Source organism: Tigriopus californicus, chromosome 10 (genome assembly GCF_007210705.1).
Source record: "Tigriopus californicus strain San Diego chromosome 10, Tcal_SD_v2.1, whole genome shotgun sequence".
NCBI lineage: Eukaryota > Metazoa > Arthropoda > Copepoda > Harpacticoida > Harpacticidae > Tigriopus > Tigriopus californicus.
The window spans coordinates 8,469,734-8,484,181 of NC_081449.1; the positions used below are offsets into that span (position 1 = coordinate 8,469,734).

A 14,448-nucleotide genomic window follows, 5' to 3' on the forward strand; every position below is an offset into this window, starting at 1 on the left:
GACCCGTCTCGTGTGAATTAAAGGAATGACTATTCACCCACGCTCATGGAATACAATGACGAAAGCAAAATATTTTTGAACGTTTTGATACATTGGGGAAACATGGTATGTGAAATGATGGCAATGTATTTCACACTTAACATTTTCATTGTAGTGCTAATCTCGATGCATGGAGACATATTGGAAGAGATCAAAGTGTACATTTTTTTACGATGGGTTTTCAAATAAAATGAATGTTTTCTTTAACCGTCAGTTTGCACAAGTGCAAACCAAGGACGAGCACTGAGAACAAAAATCATCGTAATACTGTTTTTTTATTATTTTTGTTGAGATTCAGAGTCCTCCATTATGAGTGAAAGTTGCAGAGGGAGAGGAAAACAGCAAGGTAGTATTCATCTTACTACTTATTGACACTAATATGGTGATGTTGCAGTGTGAAGTAGGGGGAATGGCTTCATTACAAGGCTGTTTTTACATTGGTAAAAGGGCATTTAGTATTAGAAAAACTGAATGAATCGGGAAGGGAGAGCGTGTGCCCTCAGGGTTGTTGTAGGTTGCACATTCTACACGTAAGGATTGGTAGAATCGGTGCGATAAACCGAGTTTTGAGATTTCAAGAAGGCCTCTTTGGGCAAGCATTTGTTGTTTTGCCTCTTTTCCCACGTCTTGAGGGCGCTCTTGTACTTTTGGAATTCACTACACCATTCAGAGTACACTTTTTGGTAGTCGGCTGTTTTGTTTGGAGATGAGCATCTGTGAGCATCTACTGCCACTTCATAGTGGCTAACAATCTCAGAATGGTAGTGGCATTGGTATTCGCCATTATCTCTTTCGTTTACACCCAAGACGACGAGGCCAAAGGTTTGGGTCATAATGAACTTGTCCCTTGAGAGTTTGAAGTTGATCTTGGTTCGACGTCCTCTGGCATCCAGATGATGCCAAGCAATCGATGCAAGGTTATCCTTGGACGAAGGCAAATTAAGTGCACACTCCAGATGAACACTGCCACCAAAATTTGCAGACACCTTCTGCTTGGGATTTGACATGTCGCAAATGCCTGGAGCTTCTCCCGCTGGATCTTGAAGAAGTGAAAAGTGCTTCGGACGACATAAGCCCGACTCTCTATCCCATCCACAATAGGGATCCCTCACACATTGCACGCAACTAGTGTATCGGGAAGCACACACTTCGACACTCAATTGCTTGATGCTATGATCCGACGTGACATAGATTGCTTTTACCTTTCGAGACAAGGTCATGGCTTCCACGCGGTAAGGGGTGGTCACCTCAAAAACGTCAAGTAATCGGGTTTCGTAGACACCTTGCTCATTGGTCCAACGAGAGATCTTGAAAACCCGCCCGTCCAAAGTTCCGGCGTAATAGACGTGAAAGGGTCGGTCTTTGCCGTAACTCCCGGCATTCACAGAATCGACCACTATCTTGGTAAAGATGGCATCTGATGTGTAAAACACGGGTTCTTTTTGATCATGTGGGGCAATCGTATCCATGAGAGGATGTTTCCTGATGAAGTTAAGCACTGTGTCTGAGAGATTTCGAGTATCGTCAACGCAAGTACCGGGTCGAGGAGTTGGCACCCGAGTGGAAGGTACGGGAAGCCAGATTGACGTGGTGGTGGCCTGCTCTTTGAACTTGCCCTCATCGAAGGTCTTCTGAAGATCGTCTAAAGTGAACGAGCAAATGGCCGATCCAGACAGCCCATTTGACCCTGTGGCAAAGACAGCGTGGAAAATGGAGTCGTCTTCAGGAGATTTGTAAATGTCTTGAATCTCGTTGAAGAAAAAAGGAACTTCGCCGGATAGGGAACAATTCAAACGAGCTTTGAGATAGGTGGCCCAATTCTGGTTTAGAATATTCTTTCCGCCAACGTCATTCTTGCAGACTCGAGCCACTCTGGAGTAAACCGTTTTCCCGCAATTCAAGAACTCCACAGATGTTTCCCGGAAGAAAAAGAAGACGTGCTGTCCAATCTCGTAACTGCCCACAAAGTCTGGTTTATCGAGCATGTGCGAATCGTATTTGATGGTCCGCTTGAAAGTATACTCTCGTCGTCCGGTACTGATATCGAAAATGTCCCCACGAAAGATCACAGAGTCGGCCTTGGTAAATTCGGCGTTCGTTCCGGAATACACGGCCGGATGCCCTCCAGGATTGCCCTCCTCCACCCACAAAGCTGTCGAGTTATCCTCTGGATCGAATGGGCATTTAGCAATGCCATCTCCGACGCCGGGATAGAATTCATGTCGGGCTAGATGAGTCAGATTGGCGTAGAGAACATGGTCTTTGGGTTGATGAGCATTCGTCCCGCACACATACAGACGAGATCCATCCGCAATGGGCTGAATCACTCGAATGTGATTTTTGCAATCAAAATCCGCCGATTTGCCCTTGGAGATGCAATTGACCGTACTCGAAGAAGGTATGTACACCATATCTTTGTCGCAATCCGAGTGGGTGATGTTGGCCGCGTTCAGTTTGTAGACCCTGTCCATGCCACCAACGAAGAGCGCGTCATTCCTCTCATCCATGAAGAGTGTTCGGTAGAAGTATTGGCCACACGAGAGTTCTTGAAGATAGGGTTGTTCAATGGGTGTGGCTAGGGTGATACCCAAGCACAGGGCAAGAATGATTTGGGTATCCATTTTCCAAGATGATCAAGAACTCATTTCTCTGGATCCAGTCTCTCGATCCGCCGTCCACTGCCCCAATCTTCTTTGAGTGGCTGCTCTGTCCAATGCTGACTGGCTGGCTGGCTGGTTTCCTGGATTGCTTGCTTGCTTGCTTGCTTGCTTTTTGCTTCCCTGCCCTCGTGAGCCCCCGGCTGGCTCTCAGCCTGCCTCGCTAAACCTCTGCCTCCTTGCCTGCCTCTCTATCTGAGTCCTCCCCGATCACCCCGATCAAGTCATTGGCTGGCTTTGTTCAGAAGGAACTGTACTTCGGTGGTGCTTCCCCCCGATCTTCGCGCACCCTGCCCCAAGCCATGGAGTAGGCCATGCCCAAGACATCCTGTACAAAAGCGATCCAATCCTCGACCCGGTCTTCGATAGATGAGGAAAAAGAAGAAAGGAAGGTCCACTGATTCGATGGTGTGCGTCCTCGCTCACGCTCTCTGGCCTCTTTCAAGGAATAATTTCTTGTTCGTTCATGGGTCGGCTTCAAATCTCCGAACGAACAGTGATAGGTAGAGGGCACACTTGAAAGTTTTTTACATTGTAAATATTTTTCCACATAATTTGATGTTTTAGCTGGAAACTACCTTATTCACTCCCTTTTTTCAAATGTCACTTTTTTCCTCAATTTTGAACAACAAAACCACTGTTTCACCAACACAGTACTATCAAACGAGGATGGAAAATCAATTTCCATATTATCAAGGCTTGAAACGTTATTTCATAACAGCAAAGTTATTTCATATAGTCATGATGCCTTACTTTTTGCAACCATTTCTATTCGAGGTGAGTTGTTACATCCCAAAATTGGAAAACTTTTTCCCTTTTTTCTTACCTTTTTACCAATTTCTTCACACTTTATCATTATTTTGATCACATGAATAGGATATTTTAAAGCTCAAAAGATTTCTTTCATAGTGTGCACCCCTCGACCAGAACGACAAAACTCTTCTCTCACTATTTTTCCCTCAATTTTGATGACAGACACCTCCATGGTGAGTGGATTCTCCGTCATGAGTACAGGGTTAACCGGATTCACCCTCTTACTCGCGCTTTGTTTTGTAGATCATTTAAAATGATCAAAGTAGCATATTATTCCGCACCTTTTTTTGATATCATAACTTTAGGTTTAATACTGGTCCTGTCTTTGTCCGCAATATTTTGCCGTAAAAATGTCTATTATTTACCTGTGAGGAGGTTCTGTCTTCAACATCCGTAAAAAAAACCAAGCGCAAAAACTGCTGTCCCGTATTGCTCATCCCCACATCAAGGCTAATGGTAATGATTTAAATGAGTATTGACACAGATAAATCTTGTTTTAATTGCTTTCTAAGAATTTTTGGCTAATTTGAAGGAAAACGGATCTTATAATGTTCCACCAAAATAGCTTTGGCTGGTTACTAAATGGGTTAGCCAGTTTCTTTCAAGATTGGCGCCAAATTGGCAACAGTATTCTTTTTGCAATAAAACTATGTGGTAACAGTTGTGAAATAACAACTTTTGAAGCATGGAGGCCAAATGTGAAGACCCTTCCTTGTTCATGCCAGAAAATCAGGGCAGGAAATTTATGTTTCAAAACTTAATTGTATGTTCATCAATCAAGCAACTGATTGGGATGAGAAGACAAAATCAGCTCAACCAGCCAAAAATGAGGAAGGATCTGTCTGGACGAGCAAGGCCATTTGGTAGAGGATTGTTTGAAATTTGATATTTGTCTGTGCCTTTGGTGAAGCAATCTTTATAAGGGTGTTACCCATCAGCTGACTTTCAACAACCTCTAAAGTTAGTTGCCCTTGAGAGGCTTAAATAGGAGAATGTTGAATTATTGGACACTTCACGGATCTCAAGCATGACTTCTGAGTTCTGATAGAGATTAAAGAGAAATCATGAAGAATTGAAAAAGAAAGGTAACTATCTTTTTCTCATAAGAGTGCAGCACTAGGAGGGGTATGCCGCATATTTGAATGAGTACTGGCAATCTTATCCAATCTGTTTTCATTCATTAGTCAAAAAAGTCATAACAAAAACGGTTGCATCCCAACAAAGCCATAAATTATTATTTTTGGACACCTAGTTCTAGCTGGCTCATAGACAATTTGAGCTATTACTATTAAATGGTATTAAAATACTTGATAGGGACTGATGTACCTTCCAAAGACAAAAGTTACAAGGCGTATATTTGAAAGGCCCAGTGGTGGTCATTGTTAACCAAAAAGTTAACTTCATTATATGTAAATAGTTAGTGTAGCCAAGCAGTCTAAGAGTCAGCACAAAGAAGGCATGGATCCCCTCTCTACAAAATGTGGGTTGGTGCCAGAAGTAATCCTTTTAGTTTGATGAGCATTTCCAATTGAAGGTTAGCAAAGCTTTTTAATCATGTGGTTGAACCCATTGCATGATTCATGATTTCATGTTAGGTAAAATATTCTCTTTTGCATTAACCTTAGCCACTATTTTTTGTTTGATAAATGATCATTCAATGAAAGAAGCGGCAATTTCTTGTGAAATTTAGCTTAGGGACAATTTGGAGTTTTTTTGCATTCAGACCATCATCAAGTTTATGGTACATAAGGGATTTGCCGACATTAGCTTGAGATTTATGTACTGGTCTGAAGTTTTCTTCCTTCTAGCCCAAACTATTATGCAAAAGGATTGTAATTGTGATAGATTCTGAAACGGCTACAAAAATGTCGTGTTGTAACATTTTTGAACAAAATTATCAACTGGAACAAATGAAATTCCGACCTTGAAAATGATGATTTTCGATCAGTTTGAATTTCCCGCCTCTTTACTTTGTCAGAGGTTGCTCTCATTGCTCTTTAGACTTTTCTTACCCCCACTTTCAACCTCTGACAAACCTTGTTTACATTTTGCTCGCATTTTGTGACGTAAGGCCGCTGAATCCTAATTGAATATTACATAATTTGAATCTGCTGTTGATGTGATTGCAGTAAATAAAGCCTAAAGAGTAGCTTAAGCCTTATAAGTAACACTAAAGCTCGAACATATACAATGATGGGTTTGATTTGGATCCGGAGCCCATAGAAACTAATTGTTTTGGAACGGAATTGAAGGTTCAAAATTCAACCGCAATGGTGCGCTGACCGCGCTGATTTCACTGTCGTTCTCCTCTGATACACGGCAATAGGGCTAGTCAAGTAAACGCGTTCATGGACAACTGACGTTATTCCATGGAGTAAACTCGAAGACAACATGCCCAGCCAAACCGTACTGTGCATGCGTTGGATTTTGACATTTTTTTTCCATTTTACATGCTTGTCAGGCAATTAGCATTGTGGTATTGAGCCAATTTGATAGTGCGTTCACTGATTAACACCAAATATGCTCATTTAGTGGGGTTTTGTAACACAACTCGCTCAAAATCACTCGATTATTAAGAATTCAATGGGCGAATGGTGCGAGTTGACTGTGATGTTTGTCTTAGTTCTCTCTCCCAAAAATGCCCAAAATCAGGGAGCCGGACCACATTTTTCCTTGAATTTCGTTTACTTGACATCCCCTATAGGCCAAACATGAGACGAAGAAGTGATCTATGCAATGAAATTTGAGTTGTTTGGGCACAACGTCTTTCTGAGCACTTGATGCTTGGAGCTTTGAGGAAGTTGTTCCGACCAGAGTCAATACTACGAAACAAGTACATCAGACAGGGTCAACTTAAAAAGCATCCTCCACAATTTTGCCCGAGGCTGTCCGAGAAAGACGTGTTTGGTAACTCTGGTTGCATAACGCAATATATATTCCGTGATCCGTAAACCGTTCCCTAAGGAAACTTTATTTAAGAGAGTGTTGAAGACATCTTTGGGGACTTGGATTCCCAACCCAAGTGGCCATTCATGGATTTGAAGAAAACAGCCGAGGAGGAGGATAGGAGGGCTTGGCCGATTTCTCAGAAGCTGGCGAGTTCAAATCCAAGGTGGCTGCAAGGGTTGAGCAAGGCTAAGTCTCCACTGACATTCTTTAATAAGAGGAATTCTTTGTTTACGTCAAGAACATAGGGAGCAGGTTCAGTTCCAACTCTCTTACTCATAATTTCTTTGTCAAATAGAATTTGTATTTAAAAAATGTACCTATTTTGTGCACAGCAATAATCATTCATTAGGTGTTACTTTGACATAGCAATGATGCTCAGTTTTAGTCTAAAATAGTGGGAAATTTATTTTCTTTGCCCTGACGTCAAAGGGAGTTAGCCTCAGGACTTGAAGGTGACCAGTATACCCAATTTTGTTTGCAGGCCAAATGTGGGACATTGGCAAAATGCGTGATCAGTCGCCCGTACCAATTGCAGGGTATCTCACAAAATAGCTCTTTTCATGAATTTCTTTATTGAAGTTCGCTGAAATGCTTTAATTGTACTCGTTTGATGCTCCGCAAGTTTGTGGTGAATGCAAATTTGGTAAGGTTGGGTAAATATTTGATTGTGGAGAAAATAGTGTCTCTAAACAGCTGTCAAGAAAAGCGCCAATTGTTTGGAGTGAGACACAAAAGATAACACTATTTTTAGCCTTATTGTACAATGAAATAGGTCAAGGATTGCCTGTGCGTTGGTATATTATTTTTTGACATTTTTTTATGATTCCAGACGCTATTCACTCACTCACAGTTTCATCTAACATTTTTTATCCCTTTGAATAGCTTTCTTCGTCAAAAAGTTAATTTGTGTGTTTTATTTTAGATGTGAAGTATGTCCAGGAATGAGTTATAAGAACTGATGAAACATTTTTCGTTGAAACTCCGGGCAAAAAGCGCAAATTTGATATAAAAACGACGCGAGGTTTAGAGACTCTGAAAATGGTCTAGCAGTAATGACAGGGCTGTTAAGATTATTGTGGCGGCATTTTACTATGGCATTATTTCTTGGGGTGTGGCTTTTCAATTATGACATTTTAAGCAATGAACTTTATTCCCTCACAGGAATGAGTAAAAAAATCTTGATTGACGTAATTTATTTCTTGAATTAGATCAATGTTGATTAAAAAACGTTCATTTGGCCGTTTCATAAACTTGTTGCATTGTGGCAAAACTGACTTGTTTCCATGCACATCATTTCAATTTGATCTTTGCTCGTTCAAGATCTGATTGATATTAAAACGTCATTGAGACTAAGACACATTATTGTTATTTCTTTAAGTTAGATTCTTGCTTTTATCGTATATTGCAAATAAATAGTTTAATCATCACACAAAAGTATTTACTGACCCTAACATGCTTCCAAATTATAAGATATCATTTGCTGGTTGGAATTCACTCCAGGACAATATGGCATTGTCGGCAAGACTGATTAAAGAGGTTCAGAATTGGAATTATGATCAAGTGACCAAAGTCAAGTTGGGGGGATGGCCTACATATCATGGAGATTATTTACCTAAGCGGTACAGAAACGACGATAACGGAGTGTTGTGTCTTCATAACCAGTATCATCAGTTATTGGGTGTAATGGTTAACTTCATCACATATCATTTGCTAATGTGAGTCACCTTTTCATTCCGCTCTACCTAGTTGTTGTCAATCATTCTTTTTGCGTCTTTGAAGGAGCCTGTGTTGAGACAGGAGTTCCCAAAAATATCTTTGTGTTTTATTTTTCCAAGCTGTTTTGAGAAAGGATTGAGAAAAATGCTTTCTTTTACATGGACTGGTTTTCAGCAATATAATGTTCCCTCTCCGGCATACAAAGAAAGCCAAACACCATGGTTAAAAATCTTATTTCATGGCGCTGTGCTCACGAGTGGCTGGAAAGTGCTAAGTTTCCATCCGCTTGTGAAGAAAATAGTCATTCTCTAGAGTCAAATTTGGCTTTGAGTGGTTTCGAGTGAAAAACATACCTTGAAAAGCGGTTCTAGTCAAAGAAAAGTGTGTATTTAATAGCGGCGGCGTTCTTTGCATGTAGTTTTATTCTAGTTCGGATCTCAAAAAGTCAATTGGTCAAGACACCTTGAACGCATTTGCCATTTCATCATGCCCTCTCGTGTGAAGAGAAGCTTGGGCAAGCCCTCGCTCTTCTCTTCAAACTCGACGTCATGAAATAGCAAACGCATTTAAGGTGTCTAGATCTTGTCGACTTTCTTCAAGCCTCACTTTTATAAACTCCACCCAAAGAAGGCCCCCGCTGTTGTATAAATAGCTATTCTTCTAGTGCATTTTCCTTTGCTGGGGGTCGCGAAGACAAAAAACTCTTTTAGTGTGGCTCCTTTTCCGTTTAGGTTACCTGTAAGTCAGCCTCTAACTGTAACCCTGATTTTCTTCCGGTCAAACCAGTGAAAAACTTGACTTATGTTAACTTTTTCAAACCAGGAAAAGAAGCTTTACGTGGCAAATATTGGTTGAATACTCTTTTTCCACGGGCTAATTGCTCATTTTTTGTAGAGAAAAGATATTTTTATTTTTCAGTTTGATCAACAAAAATGAAATTTCAATGCAAACTCATATCTAAAACTGTTAAGTTTAGGTTCATATTTTGAGGTGTCCTGAAATCTTGATATGACATAAATTAACTGAATAGTTTGTTAAATCCGCATTGCTGTTTGAAGAGAATAAGTGAAGAAGTTAGTTTGCAGAAAATGCATGTTAAGATTTAGAGAAAATGGCAAAATTCGCCAACTGAATAATATAAAGAGTCGAAACAAGAACTTTATGAGTTCATTTTTCAACTAAATTCGTTGAACTAGTTACTCTTCCTTCGCTTTTTTTTCACTGCATGAAAATGTGTCAAAATGCTATTCAGAAACAATTTCTTATCACATTTTCACTAAGATATTGAAGACCATATTGTAGGTCATTTTAATATTAAAATTCGTGAAATAAGATATCTTGCCCAAATGGACCGAAATATGTTTCATTTATCTTTATTTAGATAAACTGCGTATATGACCCCTAAATATAATCGCAGTACAAATCATCTCCAACTGATATATTTGCACCGAGCAGATTAGTCAGGGATCCAAGCAATACTCGAAAATTTCGAAATTTTTTGCCAAGTAATGTTCTTGATCTTTTGCCAAGTAATGTTCTTGATCGTACACCGGATTGGGGTTTTTCACCACATATTCCTAGTAACAACGGCTGACCAAGATTTCAACCATGAGGGTACAAATTTTTCAAACCAAGCAATGATAATTGTTTATCAAGCTTTCGGATTCGAAACGATTCATGAGTCAATGATTCTTGTTGAGAATCTGCCAAATATTGTTTTCGTTTCCCAATCTTATCATACTCTGGTGCATTATTTGTCACTCGATCCAAATCATATGATATATGAGAATTGTCCCCGCAAACGCCTGTTTTCATATATTCCATAGAAAGACATTTTGAAATCTTAACTTACGCAGTTGGCTCGTTCTCGGTCAGATCTATTTTGTCGTGTTCCTGCCTACCTTTGGCGTTCTTCAATTCGGTGGCTTCTAAATAGGATTCTCCCGAACCGGGAAAGTTTTGGAATCTACCTCCGGGGGTGAAACACAAAAATACCCAAGCCCAAAGCCTGAACATTGTTTTATCTCTTAGCACAGTATGAACCACATGTTTAAAAACCTCTTGTGTTGAAATGCTCAAGCTTCAAGATTGAAGCCCCTCAAATTTCACCTGTGCCTCTGTGTCTTCTTACCAACGAGGGTTGAGCAGAACGTCGTTGCCCGACTTGACCGACCCCAATCTTGTTTTTTATCGACCATACTTTTTGCCATGCTCAGCTGACCACTACTACACAGTTTCACCTAGCGTGGAGCTCAAGTCTATATGTTGGCCCAGGTTTCTGCCGTTCACCATTCTTGAACTTGATGATGAAAAAGGAATAGGTGCGTCACTTTGTTTATGACTTACTTACGTTTACATTCGTTTGCACTTTGAGAAGTGGCACTCCGCCATGGAACGTCCCAATGATCTTGAAGACAAGTTTCGCAATTAGGTCCATCTGTTCCATGCTGACAGAGGCAAACACTCCCCGTAACCATGTTATCATCGGTGCTGTTGACACAATGGGTAGCATGTCCGTGACATTGACACCTGAAGAGCCGTATAAGTTTATTAGAGTACTTCCAGCGTAATGATTTATGAATGCAGTAGTAATAAAAGAGATTAAGCAGATGAATGAAAATGGCGATTCGTATTTGACACTGACAGATGGCTATGGTTCGGTTTCCTATGCGTGGGTTTCTTATTTGAATGTGTGATAGGTCCGTTTTTCAATGAAAAAGGTGAACTTGCAGTTATATCTGTCCACCCTGTAAGCAAGAACAATGAGACTTAAAAAGTTAATCAAATATTATTATATTTCATCTATTTCGTATGCGTAGTTTTGGAAATATCACTGAGATTATGTCTCTTGAAGAAGATCAGAAAAAGGATCCGGGATATTTTGCACATAGATAACAAACTGAGAAGATTAAAAGAGTTTATTTTACGCTTGTTCGCTAGACGCCTGAACAATGTTGCCACAAGAGGACTCAACTTGATGTAATAGTTTCAGTATCATTTTCAAAAGTATTGATCAGAAATAAATCACAATCATTATAAATATTCCTGAATGTCATATCTATCAACGCTTGAAGTCTTGTTGTTCTTGTTCGAGTCGTTAATGAGCTACTGTAGATGTGCGTATTTGAAAAGCTGCAATTACAAAACGCCCTGTACACTAAATTCAATCTCTGTTCCACAGCAATACCAATTGTTTCTGTGTAGTAATGGTTCAACATTGAAATACAAACAATATATGTATATATATATAATCTTACATTCCTCCAACGGTGTAGTCAGTGATTGCATAGTAGTAGGACCGCAATACTTTCGGGTCACCAAATACTTCGTCACCAAAAGTGTTCAAGCGTTGAAGAGAAATCCTGATATCCGTGGCAGTGACCCACTCTTGAAGCTCAGGACTGTATTCGAAGTTGTAGCCAGATGGCCGACCTTCCAATGTGGAGAAGGCCACATTGCCTCCAGTCAGTGGAGTCATGTCGGAGTAAGTGGAAGTGCACAGAGCTCGATCCTCGTTGACTTTGGTTTTTCCGTCCCTTGGTTGAATGATGGACGTAGAATCCGGCATTTTATAGGTATCGCGGCAAGTGTCCGAGTAGTACTGCCAAGGAATCCATCCTGAATCAGGGTTTTCATCCGGAATCGCAGGATTTGGGCGGTTCTTCTTGTAAACTGCAAAACTGGCTGGACGCGGGGAATGGAACTTCAGCCGCACGTACGTGATTTCGTAGGACTTTCCTAATAAGATTGACCTTTTTAGGTATTTAGGGGCTCAAATACGGATCAATTTCACATTACATACCCAGATTCACTGTGAGATTGACATTCACAGTGTGAACATCTTCCAACATAGTGACTGACTGCCACCAAGTCTGATTGAAGTCCTCGTGAATGTCGGTCAAATAGTTAGGCGGGTGCCGCCGATCTACTTCTGTATCCGAGCAATAATCGCATTCTCGATAGATCCCATGGGTTTGAATGCAATATTCTGTACGACTCCGCAAACCGCACGTCATTTGTGCGGGTTGGACTTCCACCATTTTTCCAAACACCACATTTTCAAAAGCAGGCATGCATTTCTAAAGAGATATAAGCGGCTGTTCATTCGATTTCCATGGTTTTAATAAATAAAAAATGCAATGCATTAAACATGGAAAGAGCTAATGTAGCTAAGCGGTCTAAGAGCCAATGATATTATAACGAAAAATATCTCCCCAGATTCCTGTGAACAAGCCACGATGCCGGACTTTGTCCCATACTGGGGAGAGACGTAAGGTAACGTGGTCTCGTCCCGTCTTATCTCACTTCTCACGTTTCTGTGGTTAAACATGACTCCATGGGTTAAAAGACCTTTTCAAGTTACTTTTTGTGGTTTGATATTTCACAACCTTTACCAAGCGCTACAAGGAATGCAATCCCCAGCACTATAAAAATGAAAGGTAAGAGTTAGTCTGTTTTGTACATTATAATCTTCAAGGGAAATATCCATACACGTTTTAGCATTTTTTGTCTTGGAAACTCATAAGGAATATATTTGATTATATTGCGTTGTTAAAATGTAGCTCACATTAAAAAGCAAAATGGCCCAAAACAAGTCATGCACTATAATTTTCAAAAAACCTGTTTGATAGCATTTAGGAGTAAACCTAGTCATTGGCAGGGCCAGCCAAATTTTGTCAAAATCCTTGTTTATTTTACCATATATTTTGCAACTTTCTTGAGCATACAAATTTTGCAATTCTATCCGCAATATTTGAAATTGCCAATAAAGGCCCTTATTTGCAACGTCACCCGGCCCAAAGAAAAAGGGAAGAGGCACGGTAGATTGCTAAATAAACTGCTCTTGCCTTCCATTGAACTTAATTTCTTTTCCGGACATTATGTGACCCAGGGCACTAATTATAAATAAGATTTTGATATAATTAGCCAAAAACAACACAAACGCATCATAATTCAATAAAAAGGAATTGGCCCAATCGGCTCTCTTTTGGTAGAGGCTGAATGATAAAGCGCCCTCTGAAGTGCAGAACGTAGAACATATTTCGTGCAGCGCAAGGGGGCTATGACAATGCAGAATCCAGCTGTAATGCGTGGATTAGCATAATAGGTTGGAAGGGTCCTCGGTTTGTATCTCCTCCCCGACCATTCTGAAGGAACATACTAGACATCGAATTAAGCAAGAAGATCTCAGATTTGTTTGGATTGGGCAAAACTGTCAGATTCGGATTGAGCAGAAAAAATCGGAGTCGTGTTCGGTCGGATTGGGCTAAAATGTCTCAGATTCAAATTACAACAATTCACTTCGGAATCAATGGTTACCTAATGATCTGCAAAAACCGTGCTTGACTGGGAGAGATGAAATAATACAAAAAATGACAAAATTAGTACTGACGTACAACATACCTACTATAGTCCTCAAAAATAGTGGAAAGTTCGATGAGCATATCCAGTTGAAGGTGGGTAAAGCTTTTCAAACGTGTAGTTTGATATTGGGCTGAAATGTCTCAGACTCAAATTACAATTCACTTCGGAATCAATGGTTACCCAATGATCTGCAAAAACCGTGCTTGACTGAGAGAGATGAAATAATAAAAAAATGACGAAATTAGTACTGACGTACAACATACCTACTATAGTCCTAAAAAATAGTGGAAAGTTCGATGAGCATATCCAGTTGAAGGTGAGTAAAGCTTTTCAAACGTGTAGTTTGATATATCGAACATTTAAGTCCATCCAGAGATAGTATCACCGATGCTAATTCTGTACAAGTTGATTGTTCAGCCACATCTTGAATATGCTTCACCCATTTGGGCCCCAATGAGTTCAGCAGGTTTGCAAAATGTCAAACAAATCCATAGATGTTTCACTAGGAACATCATAGGAATGAGAGAGCTCTCATATTGGGAGAGACTAAAATAGTTGGGACTGTACAGTGTTCAGAGAAGGTACGAAAGGTATCTGATGCCGTACGTCTTCAAAAGTATCCATGAGCTTTGACCCAACCCAGGATTTAGGGTCATTTCTAGTGACCGTAGAGGTTTGATGTGCGTTTTGAGAGGACCTTCAAGCCCTCAAGAATCCAGGCTAGTTCGAACAATGAAGTCCACTTCTCTTCTTTCTCGGGCTCCTTTATTGTTTAATATACTTCCTTCTAGTATTCGTAAGGATTACGTAGGTGTTGTTGATCCAGCAGTTTCTTTCAAGTCAGACTTGGACCAATTTTTGAATAGTTTTCCAGATCAACCCTACATTGAAGGGCTAGCTTGGTCTGCCA

At 40.2% G+C, this 14,448-nt stretch overlaps 2 protein-coding genes across 4 annotated transcripts in view; both read right to left on the reverse strand.

Moving 5' to 3' along the window:
• Positions 1 to 14,448, reverse strand: part of LOC131889576 (laminin subunit gamma-1-like) — a 28,871-nt gene that overhangs the window by 9,108 nt on the left and 5,315 nt on the right. For 2 of the 3 annotated variants that reach the window (XM_059238711.1, XM_059238712.1), the window contains exons 2-4: positions 11,977 to 12,253; positions 11,432 to 11,912; positions 10,525 to 10,703 (exon numbers count right to left, since the gene is read on the reverse strand). In XM_059238711.1, the coding sequence (XP_059094694.1) occupies positions 10,525 to 10,703; positions 11,432 to 11,912; positions 11,977 to 12,253 (937 nt within the window). Of the gene's footprint in view, positions 1 to 10,075; positions 10,206 to 10,524; positions 10,704 to 11,431; positions 11,913 to 11,976; positions 12,254 to 14,448 lie in introns of those variants that run through there. The other variant, XM_059238713.1, reaches the window with a different exon arrangement.
• LOC131889581 (semaphorin-2A-like) lies at positions 109 to 2,752 on the reverse strand. The gene has a single exon (XM_059238718.1). It carries the CDS (start codon positions 2,658 to 2,660, stop codon positions 564 to 566), a length of 2,097 nt encoding a protein of 698 aa, XP_059094701.1. The 5' UTR covers positions 2,661 to 2,752; the 3' UTR covers positions 109 to 563.

Excerpts from the sequence above, each read along its gene's own strand:
- LOC131889581 (XM_059238718.1), bottom strand. The coding sequence starts at position 2,660 with ATGGATACCCAAATCATTCTTGCCCTGTGCTTGGGTATCACCCTAGCC.